Raw genomic sequence first — 21,021 nt, 5'->3', positions numbered from 1 at the left:
ATAGGGAATACAGCCTTGAAATGATTCACATCAGAACAGTTTCAGTTTCATTGCTCAGATTTGGGATCTGAAAAGTCATTGAGTATGTTAAGGAAATGTTACTTTTGCCTAGTTCTATTTTTCTATGGTGATTCTATGTGCACATTATAAAGACACCCAAATGATCTGGTGTCTTCTATCTTATACCTGTAGACAGTAGATGTCTTTGTCCTACTATGGGTGACCAAGAGATGATGACTGAAGTCCCCGCTGCCCTGAAGAGACTTGCCAAGTACATGGTGCGTGGTTTCTATGGCTTGGAGCATTCGTTGACCCTCGATGTGCTCATTAGGTACCCCTGTGTCAAGGAGGATGACATTGGCCTGCTCCTCAAGTATGAAAAGAAGCAGCTTCGAACAATACTCAACACCCTAAAGGCGGATAAATTCATTAAGTGCCGCATGCGTGTGGAAACTGGGGCGAATGGGAAGAGCACCAAACACAATTATTATTATATCAACTTCAAAGTCCTCGTAGATGTAGTCAAATATAAACTGGATCATGTTCGGCGCAAGATCGAGTCAGATGAGAGGGAGTCCACCATAAGAGCTTCTTTTAAGTGCCCTGGGTGTCTCAGTACTTACTCTGACCTGGAGGTGAATCAGCTATTTGACCCTTTTACAGGTATTTACATTATTTTTATATTTTGCATTCTGTCAAGATTTGGAGATGTGTATTATTTTGTAATAGCAAATTGCCAAATAATAGTCAGCAAACTAAGCATTGGTAACACATTGATAAACAATGCTGCTTTTGGCCTGAGACATTGATATTTGCACTTCTTAATATTGGAAAGAATAGTATGTTTTGCATCAATGTCTACTTTTGAATCATCATTTTTGTATTAGTGATGCCTATCATCATTTTGTTATTTTGATTTGATTATTGTGGCCACACTTTTGATAAGCTTGGGCACTTTTTTATTTTTGCACTTTAAACTTTGAAACTATTGATAACGGATAATTTGCACTCAACTGGACAGCAAATGTAAACTGAATTTCAAATATGTTGAGTTCTGTCAATGTATGAATATGTTTGTTTTACATATATGGTTTTATAAATGGAAATAGTAGCTCTTTCATATAAGAAAGTTTTCCTTTTAAGTTAAGCGGCCCTTTAAGTGTACATACCAAAAATAAAAATAAAAAAACAACAACAAATATAATGGCACAAGATTATGAAAATGATCTGAAGGACCAACTGCACGGGATCTGCAATCCCGTAAATAAAAAATATATATAACAAACAAATTGCAGTAAGACCTCAAATCATCAAAAACACTGGTACTGTAATGTGGATGTTAAAAATCCTGTATTAAAACAGATACATAGAAATTTATGTTATTCATACCAAAAATAAACTGGTGACATTTGCAACACAAAATATATTAGAGGCCATATCATCCAAGAAAGCTGTATTTAATGGGCTTTCTTAAAGGGGTGTAATATCTTTCATTAAAATAATTTTCAGCAACTAACTTTATCAAAACGCTTAGACATAGTTATATGTAGGTGGTCAGAACTACCGGTGACATGGATAAAAATAGGATAAGGATATATAACATTTTGATCGGTAATGGCAGAAAATTTAGCTGTTCAATGACTATAATTGCTATCTGTGCTGAGTTATTGTCTGACTTAATTGGACTACGTACAAACAACTAAATTAATCTGCGTTTTGGATGATTTTATAGATGTGTTTTGTATAAAGCTACAAATAGATTGTTGTTATTGTTAATGGTTATGATAACATGGTAAAATATATAACTTTACATTTGTTGTTTTGGTACCAATTTTAGAGTTATTCTCATTATTGTTGTCCAGTAAATCACCTGCAGCAGACACTATTATATGAATAGGAAGTAATACCGCACCAGGTGGTTTCAAAAATTCCCTTCAAGACAATAGTACATATATAGAGAGGAATATTATAACTCCCAATATTAACAGTCCGACTGGGAGTGGTGCACCCACACATTCAAATTCATACGAAGGAGGAGAAGAGGGAATGTATAAGTGGGGCACTCAGAACACTATATTGATAAAACTTAAATTATATTTTATTGGTTTGCATTAAAATATCAATACAATAACACAGAGATAAAAATAGTGAAATATTAAAACTGTAAATGGAAAGTGATAACCTTTAATTAGAACTTTTAAAACTAGCAGATATAATTGTTAGAGCGCACTGCTCAGCTATGTTATGTGTGTAAACGGATATGTTCGTCAATATTTATTTATATCATAGAGATTATCTCTTCCATCATAACCTGGATAATATATCCATATCCCTAATAGAGAAAGTACTACTCCCAAATGTCAAATATGATAATTTGTAGAGGGAGTTCAGGCAAGGATAGGTGCATATAACCAAATAAAGTATTTGGAATATATAGCAATAGCGTTATCCATTAAGTCAGATTGATTCTTAATATGCTGTCAACTACAGTAGACCGTATCATCTGTAAGGATAATCAGTTAGGTAATCCTTATAAACTGTAGACTGCTGATTCCCTCAGCTTAACACCATACATTAATATTGTTAATCTTAGCACTGTAAACTTAACTATAATAAAGACACGACAACTTTGTAGTGGCAAATAAAATAATCTTTTTATTTATTTATTTATCTATTTACCTATAAAGGGTGGCGGCAAGAGCGATTCAATCAGCTAACAACTAATATCGAAAAACCGAACAGTGTATGGCCCACAGGCACTAACCACTGGTCCCAAGCACCACAGTCCTTTACGATCGGCCGGTGCTAAATCTGGTGTTATCGTGACCACTCCCCTCTGGGCTCCCCAAGACGTACGCGCACAGTGCTGGTCAAGGGGTCCTCGCACAGAGGTACCAAGAGCCAGGGTGCTTCGAAAGGAGCGGTGACGTGCGGCCAATCAGCAGTAGCACCGTATGAATTAGTTGCTGATTGAAAAAGCTCTCCTGCCACGCTGGACCCCCAGCCCACCACCCATAGACCTCACTAACTGACCTACTCTCCAAAAAAGCTGTTCTATAAAAATCTAATTGCCTTCTTCTGACAGGTGAACCCCATCATTCCTATACAGGTTACTCAAATCGGATCTTATTAGAGGGTGATCTACCACGATCCCTCCCAATTGCAGAATTATTTTCCTTGTTGTTCTATTCAATTCTGCTACCATGTTCTTTATCTTGCGAAGAGCTATCTCCGCTCGCCAGTTAATTCGTGGAATAATATTGGACCAGCAAATTATAACTGAAGGCCAAAGCCTCTTAATACTTCTCAGGTCCTCTCTGATAGCAATAATTAATGTCTGCGCACTCTGACGAGCCCGCCTTTCCAATAAACAAAAAGTCATCCAAATAGTGAGATATACCCACGTGACCCGTTCCTGCCTGTATACACCAGTGCAGGAAGGAGCTGAACGCTTCAAAGAATGTGCAGGACACTGCGCAACCCATTGGTAGACATTTGTCTACATAGTACCCATCTGGCAGACGGAAACCCATAAATCTAAAGGACTCTGGATGTAGGGGAAGCAGGCGAAAGGCAGATTCAATATCTAGTTTCGCCAACAAGGCCCCCGACCCAAAGGATCTGACTAGATCTAAGGCTTCTTCAAACGACTGATAACTCACTGAGCTATCCTCCGCCTCTATGGCATCGTTAACCGATTGCCCGTGAGGATGGGAAAGGTGCTGTATCAGACTAAATTTCCCTGTCGCCTTTTTAGGTACCACTCCCACTGGGGAGATGACCAAATCCGCTATGGGAGGAGATGGAAAGGGGCCAGCCATGCGGCCTAAATCTACTTCTTTCCGCACCTTCTCCTCCAAAATCTCATAGGCCGAGCGCAAATTCTTTTTTGCATTAGCCACAACCCTACCTACTATGGGAAGGTAAAAACCTATCTTAAAACCTGCACCTAAAAATTCCGCCTGCTTCCTATCCGGAAACAAGCGAAGCCACCTGTCCAGCTGCTCTGTCTGGACCGGCGAACCCGCTTTACTGAGCGGGCCCTGCCTCCCCCTTGCTCTTTCCTGCTCCTGGCACGCCTTTATTGCAATCACGGGCTGGATGCGGTCCTTTGCATTTGGCACAAGCATGCCTGTACCTACATGCATTTTCTCTAGTGCACGTGCCGCTGTTAAAGGCAAAGCACCTGTTTCTGTTCTGCATTGGGGGAGAACCACGTCTCCCCTGCATGCGAAACCTCTGCACCCTAAAATCCTGCCCCTCGCTTTCCTTCGGACGCATCATCTCCATCCACGTCTCTACGTCCTTACAATCAAATGGAATGATGCGCTTTCCTTTCACTTTCTCCCGGAAGCTCTCATCATATCTCCGCCAGATGGAGCCTCCATCTCTCCTATAGATCCCCGTAATTAGGTGTAAATATCTTTAGACATCCACCGCCGCCTCGGGCCTAGTTTACAAATATACCGAAGCAAATACACTAAACGCCGTCACCCAATTGGGGAATGATTTATAGGCCTCCTCTCCTATTCCACCTTTCTCCTTAGCCTTCTCTAGCTCTTTCTTCCCCATTTTAGTTATAATGAAGATATCTACGTACACTCCCTTCTTAATCCTCTCACTGGAACTCCTTCTGATCCCTGATGTCAGCTCCGTATACGAGCAATTGACCACTGGCCCTTTACCCCCGCTTTCTTTAACCGCAGCATGCGCTACCTTCTTCTGGCTTTTCGCCCCACTAAAATGCTCATTCAGAATCCTCAACAATTTCTTAGAACTACTTTCCTGGTCCGATGAGGACCCACTGTATATAGATGACACACTTGTACTACGTGAAACCGTGTAAAACAAAACTTTACGGCACTCACCATGCGATGCGACCCCCGGGCTTACCGCTTCGTCCCGCCGAGAAGCCCTCTCCGCTGACGTCTCACTCCTTGTGGCTGACAGCCGGCGTCTCCTTGATGTCGCCGGACCTTCCGCTAAGCCACCAGCATCCATTCCACTGCTACTCTGTCTTTCTGGGGAACAAAGAACGTTAGTACCCGTTCGTCTTGCTCTGTTCGCCGCATGCCTGCGCTCTGGCACCACTGACCTAGGGGTCCGCCTATCCTCCTCTACCTCACCATAGCCCACCGCGCGCCCTTGCTGCCGGCTTACATAGCTCGCTTGGGGATGCCTGAGCGGCGGTTCCCCTACCCCCAAGGGTCTATCCTGATGATATGACGTACCTCTGAACTGCTGGTAATCCCTGTCAACCCCTTAATGCCAGCATGGCTGCCCACTGCCACAGCCCCCCATCCTACTCTGATATTGGCCTCTACAGCCACCTGCCTCCCGAAACTTGCGTACAAGCTTCCTGACCTGGTAAAGAATGGAACGCTGGCCCTCCCCTCCCCATACTCGGCCCCCATGATGGGAGAGGGCACCGCTGCCGACAAGGCCCGTCCGGACCTACCCTTTGCTCATCGTACCCGTAGAACCTGTCCCCAGTCCGACCGAGCCCTGCTTGGGCGTTCATAAAATCACAGAACTGCTGCCCCTCATCTCGTCTGCGTAGTGCCCCAAATCCCAGTCATACCGATGACTACTACCCCCTTGATACTCATATCCCCTTCCATGCGTGACCACCGGCGAATGCGAACTTCCCCTGTCCGAAACTCGCTCCCCCCGACTATCGCCGGCAACCTGCCGTGCTGAAGGACCCCCTTTACACCCTCCTTTCCCGCTGACAGACCCCAACCCCCGCCCCAGACCCTTGCCCGCTGGAGACCCAGACCTGGACCTGACGGTGTGCCGGCGTCTTTGCTGTGCCTGACCCCCAGTCGGAGACGGCGTTTCCATCCTGGGTCTCCTAACCTTGCCTCTCCCCCTCGCTCCTTTCGCTACATGCCTCTGCTTAAGGGACCTGCTGGGAGCCCGGCCGCGTGTACTGTGCGCATGCGCGGCCGGGAAAGCTGACCTGTCCTCTGCCTCCGGGCGCCCCCGGTTAACCTCTTTCTGCTGCTCATCAAGCCCCTCTGCCCCCGCTAACACCAGCTCCGGACCAGGACTCCGTTCTCCAGACCCTTCAGGTAAGATGGCGCCACCATAACACGAGGGCTGACCGAGAGAGCACTCTCGGCGGGGAGCTCAGTCAGGTCATTAAAACGGGCAGGGGGACCCACGCTGCGCCTGGGGCGAGACATCTTCCCAAATAGTTTGAAAGCAAAGGACCAGAATACGTGCAGCGCTATACAGTACCACAAATCCCTGAAATAAATAGCAACAATATCCCCACTGCTAACACGAAAAGAAAATCAGGCACAATGAAAAGACACCCTTATAGAAATCACAAAAAGCAACTTCAAAAACCAAATAATTTCACTTAGCCGGACAGTGATCTGTTCAGCAGGAAATCCTGATGCCAGAGAAAGTTGCCCTGCCTAGCCAGAGATATATATGAAAAACTCCTTTCACTCCTCCCCTTAACATCCGGGAGCAGCAACTTCCTAAAACATTAACCCCTAATGTCCATGTCCAGCTTCGTGACAAGCATCTCCGTTTATTTACATTCAGCTTAAGGGCTTCATTCCTAATAGTGTTAGTATGATAGGCAAACTTTCATAAGTAAATCCCGTTTTCTCTATAATACAGGTATAAGCCACGAAGAGTATTTCTTTAAATGGGATTTTCTAATGCCCTTCTAGCTAACAACTGAAGGTAAATCTTAAGTAGCACCTAAATCCTTAACTGCAAAGTCACTAATACACAGAGCCGGCGGCGCATGTGTAGCCGACGCGCGTTTCGCTATTAATGGCTTTATCAAGGCAACTCGTGCAAGCCTAATCATTGGGTATTTATAGCGGGGGAGACCTCCCACTAGTGCTGACGCACATAGCAACGCTTGATGGCAACCGCCACACCCCCACTGATTGACAGAACTACTGGCCCGTAGATTTGGGCATCTTACCGTCGGTGTTTACTGATTGGATGATGTATAAAATTCTCTATCACAGTGAAAATTTTCACTTGAGGGTTTTACGCTTTATTCTTTTCACACTTAATAGACCTACATATATGGTCTTGGCCGTAATTCACCAATCTGTATACTTTATAGGCCTTGAGTAGGCTGCCCTATGAGCTGTAGACTTCAACCATAGATACAGGCTCGGACTGGCCTGCAGGGCAGCAGGACTATCCACCGGTAGGCCCTGCCACATTATAGCCACGCCCCCTCTGTTGTTAGGGAGGAGCTAAGAAAACAGCTGACTCCCGACCTGCATACAATTCATCTTTTGGACATACGCGAGAACAGGAAGGGACAGATGCGTTCCACAGTGGAACGCAGGCACCTTCCTCTCCAACAGTAACAAGCACGGACCACGAGAAACATCCTCTGATTTCAGCACACTGGGTACCCGGCCACCATCTCTATATACATCGAAACTGCAAGTAAACAAAGTTAAATTTGAAAGCATTGCAGCAATAACCATGTGATATATGTGGACAGTGATCTGAATATTTATATTGCACTAGCAGAGACTTAAAGAAATACCAATTCCCATCTACTGAACTTGTATGCTATGAACATTATTTTTTGGAGTTATCAGTGACTGTGTTATATCTGGATCAATGCAGCATTTATACCCACTGCCATTTGCCTCCCAGTAGCTAGACTAGTCCAGGTCTATATACCTAGGTTTGTCTGATTTTTTTATGTATGTTCAATTGATGCCATACCATATGTATGTATATAGAAATCAATGCCTCATAATATAAATACTGTGGTTTAATGGGAGTATTTTATTTGTCTATATTAATGTATTTTTATGTATTTTAACCAGGATTCAATAAATTGTGATAAAACTAACATTAAATGTTATCCCACTAATTGAACCGAGCCTCTTGCTCACAGCCTAATACAAGATATAGAAAAATACGAATTGTATTCAAGATAAAAGAATACAAATTTTATTATTAGCATTACACTTGGAATAATACATAAGTCAATGAGCGCTTAACTTTCAGTATATTATTAGTTTATAGAGAGGGATAACCTGTGTTAATGCTGCTCTTGCAACAGTAGGGGTAGAGCAAAACTCCTCCCCCCCCTCCCCGTTTTTGCCAAACACTCCCGTTAAACACACTACCACACAGGTGCAGAGAGTCGCGTCTGGGCTCTCTGAACCTGCGCGGTAGTGTGTTTTTCACTTTGAGCAGGGCAGGTGAGAGTAGGAGTTCCGGATATCCAACCGCCCAGAGGAGCATGAGCAGGTTAGTAACTAAGTGCGCAGTCAGCCTGTCATTTTAAAAGAGAAGGATGAGCACACTACATTCTTTATATACTACACTATGGTGCTAGCTGTCCTTCGTGGGCTGACCACTCTCCCTTTAGTGTCTGGTCTCGCCTCTATGATGGCTGGCCACACCACCTCTGGTGGGCCCCTAGCGTTGCAGTCCCCCGGTGGGCCCTTCATGCCCCAGTCCGACACTGCATAGATATATATGATCGCATCGCCACCCGAACAAATGTTCAGTCATACTCCGTTCTTTGTAGTCAATATACTTACCTTAATCGTTTACTATCTGTATTAATGTTACTAAGATTAGATCAAGCACTTAGTCCAGCTTCTATTACGAACTGTAAATTTTTTAGTGTTTACACGAATTCAAGGAATGCGCTATCATCCAATCAGTAAACGCAAACGGGAAGATGCCCAAATGTATGGGCCAGTAGTTCTGTCAATCAGTGGGTATGTGGCGGTTGCCATTAAACGTTGCTATGTGCGTCAGCCCTAGTGGGAGGTCTCCCCCGCTATAAATACCCAATGATTAGGCTTGCGCGGGTTGCCTTGATAAAGCCATTAATAACGAAACGCGAGTTGGCTACACACGCGCTGCCGGCTCGGTGTATTAGAGACTTTGCAGTTAAGGATTTAGGGGCTACTTAAGATTTACCTTCAGTTGTTAGCTAGAAGGGCATTAGAAAATCCCATTTAAAGAAATACTCTTCGTGGCTTATACCCATATTATAGAGAAAACAGGATGTACTTATGAAAGTTTGCCTAACTGATTATCCTTACAGATGATACGATCTACTGTACTTGACAGAATATTAAGAATCAATCTGACTTAATGGATAACGCTATTGCTAAATATTCCAAATACTTTATTTGGTTATATGCACCTATCCTTGCCTGAACTCCCTCTACAAATTATCATATTTGACATTTGGGAGTAGTACTTTCTCTATTAGGGATATTGATATATTATCCAGGTTATGATGGATGGCTATGATATAAATAAATATTGACTAACATATCCGTTTACACACATAAGATAGCTGAGCAGTGCGCTCTAACAATTCTATCTGCTAGTTTAAACAGTTCTAATTAAAGGTTATCACTTTCCATTTACAGTTTTAATATTTTGCTATTTTTATCTCTGTGTTATTGTATGTTATTTTAATGCATACCAATAAAATATAACTTAAGTTTTAACAATCTAGGGTTCTGAGTGCCCCACTTATACATTCCCTCTCCTTCTCCTTCTTTGTATTACTAATATATGAATGTCTGGCTATTATTATGCAGAAAGGGCTAATTCTATAGACACAATGTCAATGCAAATATTTTTTTTTATCATTAGGCATGTTGATTGGGAGAGAATATGAATATAGAGGGGCTCATGTAGAGTTGGACTTTCTTAGCCTAATATACGCATTTTGGTACTATGCATGTATACAAAATAGGAGTCACTATGTAGACACAGGCGCGTCTTGCACTTTCAACTCTTTACCTTTAGTTTAACGGACAGGGTGAGGGAAGGGGCGTGCAAGCATCGGCCAAGTAGGGTAAGGGCATGTTCATATAAATGAGTCTGACCTGGACACAGACGCATATTCGTCTGTCAGGAGGGGCATCACTTGTGTCTTTGCAAAATATGTATCTTCAGATTGGGGCAACTTGGTTTACTACGCAAAATCCTCTACGTCTGTGTTTTTTATTTAAATTTCATCCAACACTACGTCAGGCCCACAATAACACAAGGGTGGTAAGTACAGGGATAGTTGGGAAGGTAAATGTGTTGCTACACCCTTCACAGGACAAGAGATAATCAGAGACAGTTACTCACTAGTATTACAAAAGGGCAGCCCCACCGCATGTGAAATGCGTTGGGTCTCCATTGAACACTCCATTGAACCCCTTGCATTCACTTGCAGTGAGCGAGAGCAAATGGAGCAAGCAGCCCACTTCTAGCAGCCAAACGTGCAAGCGGAAGTGGGTATAGGGTCATTGGAACCAATATGTTTCATTCTGTTCGTTAAAAAAAAAAAAAGATAGTAAAAGCATATTTTTAATGCAATTAGGTAAATGGCCTTGTGCAGTTGTGATTATTATACATACATCTGACCTGCATGCTTGTAAATAGATTTCATAGTCATTACAATAAAGTATTTGGTGAATTGTGCACAAGGAATATTTGACAAAAATGATTGTTTTTCCTTTTGAACAGTGATAACCTTACCGAGAATGTGCCCTTCAATTAAAGTAAACAAGATATATATGTAAATATAAATAATAATATAATAGTAAAATCTATATTATAATGTATGGTTTTAATATATTCCTTCATGGCCCCATTGCAGAACTATTCCGCTGTACCTATTGCAATGTAGAAGTAGAGGAAGACTTTTCATCACTGCCCAAACGAGATGCCAGGACATTACTTGCTAAATTCAATGAGCAGATTGAACCAATTTTTATTCTTCTTAAGGAAACGGAAGACATTGTTCTTCCAAGTGAGCTGCTAGAGCCGCAGCCAACAGATATTCCAGAGCTTGCGGGCAGGTAAGTATCTGATCACATTGATGATACCTTTTCATGTAAAGGACACTTCCAGTTTTGGTTAACATTTCATAAAATTGGGCTTGCCCTCTTCCAGTTCTTGTTTTGTGAGGTCCATCTGTTGGAGGCCTTACTCCCGCCACAGTGGTTAGCATTGCTGTCTCGCAGATCTGGGACCTTGGGTTTAAATCCGCCCAGGGTACTACTATCTGCATGTTTGTATATTCTCCCTGTATGTTCTGGTTCCCTCCCACAAACCAATGACATGCAGTTAGGATAGTTGGCTTCTGGGTAAATTGGCCCTAATGTGTATTTTTGTATGTGTGGTAGGAGCAGGGACTGATATGAATAAATATTCTACTACATCGATGTGTAATACATTGATATTATTATTATTATTATTATTATTATTATTAATTTTTATTTATAAGACGCCACAAGACGTCAGCAGCGCCATACAGAGACAAACAAATTGCAATACAATGGGAGACAGCACAGTACAGTAAACAGTAAGCACAGCAACTCAGTAAGCTCAATGCACAGCTAGAGAGGGCGGGGAAGGGGGAGGGAGGATCCGCAAATGATGGGGCCCAAGAAGGAGGGCGCGGAAGACAGGGAGACCCCCAGGGGGAGGAGGGAGCGAGAGTGGACGTGGGGTGGAGGAACCTCGATGAGGAGGGCTAAGTAGCTGGAGAGCAGAGTTAGAAGTGGTGGAAACAGGAGGAGAGATGTCCCTGCTTAGAGGAGCGTACAATCTAAGGGGAGGGGTGGACAGACAGAGAGACGCAGGGGAGAGAGTGAGAGTAGGGGGACGGAGGCAGAAGATAAGGTAGGAAGTTAAGTGGGAGACAGAAAGGCTTTAAGAAAAAGGTGGGTTTTTAGGGCCCGTTTGAAACTGGACAGATTAGGGGAAGTTCTGATGGAGGGAGGGAGCTTGTTCCAGTGGAGGGGGGCAGCGCGGGCAAAGTCTTGGATACTCGCGTGGGAGGAGGTTATAAGGGGGGAAGAGAGGCGACGGTCAGAGGCAGAACGGAGAGGGCGGGATGGAGCATGAATAGAGAGGAGGGTGGAGATGTAGGGCGCAGTGGAGTTTGCGAGGGCCTTGTAGGTGAGTGTGAGGAGCTTAAAGAGGATTCTGAAGGGGAATGGGAGCCAGTGAAGGGCTAGGTAGAGGGGGGAGACAGAAGAGGAGCGGCGAGAAAGGAAAATAAGCCTAGCGGCAGCGCTAAGAACAGATCGAAGGGGATCGAGATGAGAGTGGGGGAGGCCAGTGAGGAGGAGGTTGCAGTAGTCCAGGCGGGAGATGATCAGAGAGTGGATAAGGCATTTGGTGGCATCTTGGGAGAGGAAGGGCCGGATGCGAGCGATGTTAAGCAGCTGGAAGCGGCAGGATTTAGCAAGAGAGAGGATGTGGGGGCCAAATGAGAGAGAGGAGTCAAGGATGACACCAAGGCAGCGAAGTTGGGGGACATGGGAAATAGAGGAGTTGTCGACAGTGATGGAGAGGTCAGAAGGGGATGAGGTATGAGAGGGAGGAAAAACTATGAGCTCAGTTTTGGCAAGGTTAAGTTTGAGGAATCGAGATAATAAGTAATAAAGGATAGTAATAACAACACTTCTGAAATCTAGTCTCTGCAAATGACTTTGCCATAAATAATGTCATTGTTATCAGATACAATGTCTTTATTAGTTAATTATTTAAAGGTGCACCTTTACTTGGATGTTGTAAATTCAATTTATTGTCCCATTACAAATGAAACCTAAACAATTCACATAGCACGTTTAATACCATTATTCTTTCATGAACTCTTGTGAGTGTTTCAGGTAAAGATTCCGCATTAATATTTCTTGAATACTTGCAACGTCAGGTCTTAAATATTCGCTTTTATACTGTTTCAAATATATTGGCTATTAACTATAAAGTTCCAGTTGTATCTATAGATTATTTAGTGGGTTTTGGACTTTACTAAAGATCTTAAGATCCCTGTTTGATCTTTTTGTGAATCATTTGATATTGTACACATCTTAGCCTTGTGCATGTATTTCCACCGATCGCATTAGGTCATTATGCATATTACATCTTGTATAATTATAGTTATCAATAAAATTCAATAGAATATTTTTTTATGTTACATGCTTTTATGTTTTTAATAAATCTGATATATATGTTTTCAGCCATATTTAATATAGTTATTTTATTTTTATTATTTGTTGCATAGCATGGTTTTTGGTGCTCCTAATTGTTCATTATAGTATTATGATTGAATAAGGGAGATGGCATATTCTCCCTTTTGGGGTGTGACTTTTTAATTTTATATATATATATATATATATTTTTTATATCTTTATACTATTATAGGGAAAAAGTAAAGTTTTTATAGAGCCTAGGAGTTAGATTTGTTTTATGATGGTTGTTACACCTGAACTACAACTAGGGGAAAAACTCTCTCTACTACTTTGTTACGTTAACCCTAACTCCTTTTCTGTAACTTTAATATTCCCCAAATCCAACGTTTCTCTTTCAGATTACTGCCCCATCTTTCAACTCTGACACCCCTCCAAGCTTCTTGAAATCCTTGCCTGCACTTGCCCCACACACTTACTTTCTTCCTACAAACTATTGGACCCTCATCAGTCAGGCTTTCATTTCCAGCACTTCAGAGACTGCGCTGACCAAGGTGGTTAATGATTTCATCACTGCTAGTTCTAGTTCTCCTTAACATGTCTGCTTGCATGTGACACTTATCCAAACACCTCTCATGCACGCTCTGTGTGATCTTGGTTTTCAGAACACTGTCTTATCCTGGATCTCATCCTACTCATCAAACCACTCCATCAGCGTTCTTTACAGCTTAAATCTACCTCCTACGTTCTCTATCAGAAGTATCACAAGGCTCGGTCCTAGGCCCTCAACTCTTTTTCTATCAATGCCACGTCTCCCAGCTCTGCCAAGATCTGCCCTTCTAATCCACTCTCATTACTTGCTCATCTTTTTCAAGCATCTGTTGTTACTTACTTATAAATTGATTTGACCAACTTCTATTTTGTGTATTGTTGTCTTTTGAGGGCTGCATGTGTCAGTAGCTGAAAGGAGGTGCTAGTCCTTGCATTGCCTACCTTTGTGGAGCGTTTGGGGTACCTCCTAGTAAATTAGTGCTCAATATAAAAACACTTAAATACTCTCAGGGCCTGATTCATGTTCGGATGCATCTTGCACGCAAGGTCTTTTTTAAAAAAAAAAAAAGAGTACAGAAGTTGGCCTAACTCTGACCATATTCAAATCCAAACGTATCTCAAGATATGTTTTCATTTGAATCTGGGTGTAAGTATGCTCTGCCTAAACCTTACTTGCTGTATGTAGATACACACAACAGACGGCAATATACTCACAAGCATCTGTACACTGAAAGGTGCGAACACATACATTTTTTTAAATTATATAATTATAATCATTAATAACAAAGTCTGTATAAAAACTATTTAAACAATGATGCCTTTATAGATAGTATTGGCTGGTATTAGATGCGCTTTATAGAATGTTAATGGATAAGTGATTAACTCACAATTAGATGATGGTAGAGATACTCTCATTAGATGTCCTTTTCCCCTTATGGACTTTTCTACCTCCCTTGTGTACCAGGGGTCTGTTTGTGCTGGGGGCCCGAGGTCATGAAGCATCCCAATCCTCGTTAAATCCTATAGTGTCTCCACACTATAAAAAGCAGCTTAGAACAGACAGCTTCACTACCAAAACATTCCAGAAGAAGACCACATTCCAAAGGGCAAAACGCGTTGGGTATAGCAGACAAATCACAAATTAAATGTCAATGTATCCCCTTAGACTTCCATTTGTATAGGGACTTGATGGACTAACTTTAAAGCCCTCTGGACATTGATGACCATCCCACTGCAAAGACCGGCATTCCTCTGCCGACAGGACGCGAGAAAAACGCGAGGATTGGGGCGCTTCACCACCTCGGGATAGATATATTTGTTGCAACCCATTTGAAATGTGCACCCAGGAACCACTTCCCCTTAGGTCCAAGAGATATGGCTGAAAGCAGGCACATTTACGAGAAACACAGGGGTTAAATCTGCCACATCTGTATCAGAACACCCTCGACACACCCTTACTTTTCATGGCTCATGTTCATTTGCCCCCTCCCTTCCCCGTTCCGCCCCTCAAGTCATAGGTGACTCATAAGCAGGGCCTGATTAAGGGTTTCAGGCACCCTAGGCTAATACACTGTCTGCTGTTAGCTGCCTGCCTCAGCCCGAAAACTGAGAAAGCCGATCGCCATCATATGAGGAAAAAAAATCCATACAACGCATTAAAAAATTTAAACTGTTAAAGTATGCCGGCGCTGCACCCCCCCTCCCAGGACCCAGCACCCCAGGCTGTTTAAAGTTAGAACCACCCAATTAGCAGCTGTGCTATGAAGTATCTGGTGGCTTATCATATAATTGCAAATGTGAATAATTAAGACTTGTGCATTTTATTTACAAATGGCAATTATATTCCTCTTTTATTTTATACTGGCAAACAGCAGTGTGCTGGGGGACCTGTGTGTTTGTGTGTGTTTCTTTTCTAGATAGTCCCTCCCATTCAAGTACTTGTTGTTACTTATGAATTAATTGAGCAACTTCCATTTTGTGTACTGCTATTCCAAATAATCCATGTTTTCATGGCAGAATGCATCTGGGAGTTGTCCCGCTGATATTTCTGGCTGCTCTCAGTTTTGTGCATTGGCTTCTGTCATTTGTGTAGCCTACTTTTTAAATTGGAGTTGCAGTTTAATTCTATATATACCGTGTGTTATTGGCAGCAACTACTTTTAGTGTTATCAGTGCCTAGCACCTCTGCTTGTAGGGGGATGGTCGCTGTTGGTTCCCTGCAGTCATTTACTTATGCTTAAAATATATATTACTATTATGCTTAATATACATTACTATGCATCCAGAATAAAATATGATGCAAGACAGTGACATAGAAAAATGATCCTGGCCGGCTGTAAAACCTGTCCATAGCCCCATGACACCCTCCCATACACCTACCTGATCACAGTCTTTCTACAAGCTCTCTAAAATATTCCCTCTTTTTTACTGTGCTCCCCGTGATTAACCCCTTGCCTATTTTGTTTTGCTGCTGTTGCCTCTTCTCTGCCATTCTACATGCCTTGCCCCATTTAGTCTTTGGACTGTAGCCCCTCCTGTTTATATTCCCCCATCTCTTGTGTACCTCGTTGTCTTTCACGTGTCTCTTGTCCAATTCCAGCTTCCCTTTCTTCCTCCTTGTGACTGCAGAAGCACCAGTATGGCCTGTTTAAGAGAGATTCTATCCACAATGTAGAAAATCTCCTATAAATGCTAGTGCTTTTGCATTCTGGGAAATAAACCACCCTAAAGATTAAATATTGGTTCAGACCATAAAATGCTTGCCTTCTACTAGGTATACCTTTCAGGTACATGATAAGTATTGTTCATATTTCCTTGCAAGATAAGTGTTTTCTTGACCATACTATTCATGATAATGATTCAACTTGTTTAAATGCCCATATACTTAACAATCTACTGCTGTCTTTTTTACAATGTCTCTAATAATAAAAGCCTATTTACTTTAGCTATGAATATCAGGCTGGCTCGCTAGTTGTGGATCAACTAGGAGACTATGGAAGATGGGCTAACAGAAGTTCGTCTGTGGGCAATATGTATGTCCAAAATGTGACCATCAATGTCCATGAATCGGAACTTAAAAAGGTAAAAGCAAAGGTAGGAAAGGAGCAGCCGATCTGGATGAAGGCTAGTACGGTACATGAAGCCCATCCAGAAGAAACGAGTGCCAATTTCAGTGAGTATTGTGATAAAATATGAAGTGTTCTGTCCTGTTGCATAAAAGGTGATGGTGACTGGGGACAACTCTGGCTCAAAATATAAAAATCATTTAAGTAACTAAACAGAGACCAAAGTAGATATTATTGTAATTAATACAAACAGGTGTTGAGAAGTGGTAACAAAACATTTATGAAACCATTTCAGAATGTTGTGATCCATTCATCAAACAACAATATCATACATTAGCTGAAGTCTTACTTGGATTATATATCGTTACTGACTTCCAAAACAAAAATATTATCACTTAAAACTTTCTTAGCATCTAATCTGTTTCTGTTTTATTTACTTGTCCTTTATTTGAAAAAAAATAACTTGATTCCACTTTATAAAATGGCAACTGTTTAAAACTTTACAGCAGTTGTTCACAGCTTTAGTGCCATTTATCCTCCTGATGCTTTCATTGAGAGATTAAAGTGATATTAATGCTGGACTGATATTTAATCTAATTTTTTGCAATTAATAGACCAATTCACACAAATATGGACCAAGTCCCCCTCCACCCAGAGATTACAGTGACATCACTGGGGCATTAGTTCCTAGTGAATGCCTGTGCTGAGTATTGGTTTCGTCCATAAAATGTCTGCATATATGTGACAGGAACACTTTGTTATTATATATTAAGGATAAATGCTACTTGATGAAGCATATGTTGATTTGCTTCCACCATGTATTCTGTAAACAAATGGTTTGTACTTTATCAACAGCCCCTGAAGAGCCAGAGAATGTTGACGAAAATGCCAACAAGAAGGACAGTGGTGCTGACAATGAAGTATTCAGAACTCTCTTAATCCATGAAATGAAATCTGGATCTGCCCCTACGGTTACTAAAATTTCCAAAAGTGACTCAGAAAGTGATACTAGCGAGTCGGATGAAGACAAAAAGCGCACAAAGCCAGCGCAGGTAAAACCAGTCGCTAGTGCAGAGCAGGAAGAGGAGGCAGAGACTGTCGATCCGGTGGTCATGGTGGCCGGCCAATCCCATGTCTACAGTGACGTCAGTCAGAACCCCGTCCTTGTGTCTTTTATGACTGATGAGGAGAGAGAAGCCTATATCAAAATAGGACAACAAATGTTCCAGTCTGCATTTGAGTGATAACTACATGTCCCTTATGCTGGTTGGCTGGCTACAACAACAGACTAACTTACCAAATAATACATATAATATAGTGAGCATCCACATGATCATTGTTTAGAATTAACATTGGATTTCTTCCTACATGTTTTGTTATGCACATTTTCTTTTCTTCTTTATATGTATTATGAATACTGGTTTATGTTCTATAAATAAACTGTTGAAGCATGACGTCTTTCTATCTATGTTCAGGTACAGAGCTCTGCTTAAATGGTAGGTCACAATCTAAAGCTGGTTACACACTTCAGGTTTTTCACCTAAATATCGTGCCAATCACACAATAAATGATTATGTCGAATATTGCATTAGAGTGTACAATGCCACGACCATGTTTTATCGTACCAAAGCACTGTCACATGCCGTTCACCCACGGCTGCCACCTGGTAACCTGAATAGCATTCATTCCTCATTCCCTGCTTCTTCCCTGGCTGTAAGGCCAGCAATCATCTCACCTGTGTTCACCTGTCCCGCTCATCCATTGGTTACCTCTTATTTATGAGACTCCTCCCAGCACCTCTCAGTGCTGGTTCTTCTCGTCAGACTCCTGGCCTGGAAGCAGCTCATGCACTCTGCTGTGCAACTCCCCTATAACCTGCTCCACTCGTTAGTGGCAACTCCTGCAGTTCATCGCTGTCATCTCTCCAAGCGTGCTTCAGCAATCACCTATTACCTGCTCCACTCATTAGTGGTAACTACTGCAGATCATCGCTACCATCTATCCAAGTGTATTGCTGTAACTCACGTATTACCTGCTCCACTCGTTAGTGGTAACTACTGCAGATCATCGCTATCATCTCTCCAAGCGTGCTGCTGCAAATCACTTACTATCTCTCTGTGGATTATCACTGAGCATCACTCAGTACTCCTACTCATTTGTGGCTATCTAGTGCCTACATTCTTCTCGGTACTAGGTTCTCTATCACTGCTCACTGGGAACTCCCCTAGAGGGCCGCGACCTGCAGGATGGAAGCTGCCAAGCCCAAATTCCTTTACGGGAACCTCTGGTGAAAACCTTCCACTCTGTTCGATTCCGTGCCTCTGGGTGAAGTACGATCAGTCCCAGGCAGAACAGAAGGATCCCACTTATCCTAGTGAATCCTGACAAGCACTTTGTTTTGTTTTATTTGATTTCATAACCAGACTAAAAATCTCTCTAAACGATGAAATGTCAGGCAGTGTATATGCGCTCACAACCAGCAGTGTAGGCAGATCTTTCAGTCGTTGGTAATATCTCTCCTGATCTTTCACCATCTGTGTTGTCTCGCGTTACTGACTGTCTTACTGCCATTTCATCTTGGATGTCTTCTCGTCAACTCAAACTCAATCTTTCAAAAATTGAATTAATAATATTCCCACCCAAAAACAGAAGCTTCCTGCCTGACATTTCTATTTCTGTTGATAACATGACCATAAATCCCACCCCGCAAGCTCGTTGCCTAGGTGTAATCCTTGACTCACAACTATCATTTATTCCCCACATCAACTCTATATCTAAATCATGTTACATACACCTAAAGAACATTTCCAGAATACGCACATATCTGACACAAGACACTGCAAAAACATTAATTCATTCACTCCTCATCTCCCGCATCGACTATTGCAATTCCCTCCTTACTGGTCTTCCCAAAGTCAGACTTGAACCCCTACAATCTATTTTGCACGCAGCGGCTAGATTGATTTTCCTTACTAACCGTTTTTCCTCTGCTGAGCCACTCTGTCAGTCTCTACATTGGCTGCCTGTATTTCAACGAATCCAATATAAAATTCTTCTACTAACATACAAGGCCATCAACAAAATTGCACCGACATACATTTCCTCACTGGTCTCGAAATATCTCCCCACTCGACACCTCCGTTCTGCACAAGATCTACTTCTCTCCTCCACTCTCATCACATCCTCCCATGCTCGGTTACAGGATTTTTTTCCGGGCTGCACCCACTTTGTGGAATTCCCTCCCACGCACAATAAGACTTTCCTCTAGTCTTCAAACCTTCAAGCGTTCACTGAAAACCCACCTCTTCAGACAAGGTTATGATATTCCTCAACCACCATCTTAATTTCCTTAGATTACCCTATTACCATCCCCTAACGCAAGACAACAACCCTCTGACCAACATTGCAACACACACAGCCCACTCAATACTTTTACCTTTGCGTTCTAGCTGGTCCATTGTGCAATATGATGTAGCACATGCCCTTGTGTTTCTAACTCCCATTGTCCTATAGATTGTAAGCTTGCGAGCAGGGTTCTCTTACCTCTCTGCATGTATTACCCAGTATTGTTTTATCAATGTTTGTTCCCAATTGTAAAGCGCTACGGAATTTGCTGGTGCTATATAAATAAATGATGATGATGATGAATATCGTTAATGATATCGCATTGGGAGAATTTTTCTGTAGTGTGTACCTAACTTTATTCCTCTCTGGTGAATTACAGGAAGATTTTTTTTTCATATGTAACAATAGCTAAAAAACAGGCATGAGGCAGGTGCTGGGTGGGCTGTTGGTCAGGGTGGCATCTGCCCCCTGGGCCGATCCAATAGTGGGCTACCTTGGGTCACCTGCATTTTTTTTTACCAAAACTTTTTGCCAATCCAGAATGGGAAAATCTACTCCCACTAAAATAAGGGACTGCATAGCTTCTCGCAGGACAAAACACTTTGCTCTGTTTCCTTTGGTGAAGAACCATCTGTGCCAGGAATTCTAGAAATCTATCATGTAACCCCAGCTGACAATGCTCCTTACCCATTTGTCTTTGGTGGAACTAAACCATTGAGCCTTTAGGTGGGAAGCCTGACCCTCAGGATGACTGTTTGTAATAGCACTGACTGTCTCGCCAGCCAGACCTGTCTACCTCTCTGTATCTTTCCCTGGAGTGCGGAGGACTGTCCTCTGGAATGCTGATCCCATCTCTTCCCATCGGGCCAAAGGAACAAAATCTCGACCCCTTAGACTTGGGACTAATTACAGAAAGGTAGGACCTCTTCCCATCTGTGAATTGGGCAATGATTTTTTGTCCAACTCAGGACAAAACAGGATTTCTCTGGAGTATGTGAGATTGCAGGGCCCTCTTTGATTCTGCATCTGCCTCCAAGGTCTGAAGCCAGAGGGCACGCAGTGCCGCAATTGCTTTGGCTGAAATTCTAGCCCAATGGCAGTTTCAC

At 42.4% G+C, this 21,021-nt stretch overlaps 1 protein-coding gene across 1 annotated transcript; it reads left to right on the top strand.

The window, feature by feature from the left end:
• The first annotated feature begins 198 nt into the window (after positions 1-198).
• Positions 199-17,947, top strand: LOC142104637 (general transcription factor IIE subunit 1-like). The gene is made up of 4 exons (XM_075189429.1): positions 199-663; positions 10,631-10,832; positions 16,451-16,677; positions 17,426-17,947. Exons 1-4 carry the CDS (start codon positions 216-218, stop codon positions 17,812-17,814), a joined length of 1,266 nt encoding a protein of 421 aa, XP_075045530.1. The 5' UTR covers positions 199-215; the 3' UTR covers positions 17,815-17,947.
• Positions 17,948-21,021: the final 3,074 nt, after the last annotated feature.

Source organism: Mixophyes fleayi, chromosome 1 (genome assembly GCF_038048845.1).
Source record: "Mixophyes fleayi isolate aMixFle1 chromosome 1, aMixFle1.hap1, whole genome shotgun sequence".
Lineage (NCBI taxonomy): Eukaryota > Metazoa > Chordata > Amphibia > Anura > Limnodynastidae > Mixophyes > Mixophyes fleayi.
This window is presented reverse-complemented; position numbering and strand designations above follow the sequence as displayed.

What these genes read in the sequence shown, in the direction of transcription:
- LOC142104637 (XM_075189429.1), top strand. Translation starts at nt 216, where the DNA reads ATGGGTGACCAAGAGATGATGACTGAAGTCCCCGCTGCCCTGAAGAGA. An exon ending in ATTCCAGAGCTTGCGGGCAG is followed by an intron (nt 10,833 to 16,450) that starts GTAAGTATCTGA and finishes TATTTACTTTAG; the next exon opens with CTATGAATATCAGGCTGGCT. An exon ending in AGAAACGAGTGCCAATTTCA is followed by an intron (nt 16,678 to 17,425) that starts GTGAGTATTGTG and finishes CTTTATCAACAG; the next exon opens with CCCCTGAAGAGCCAGAGAAT.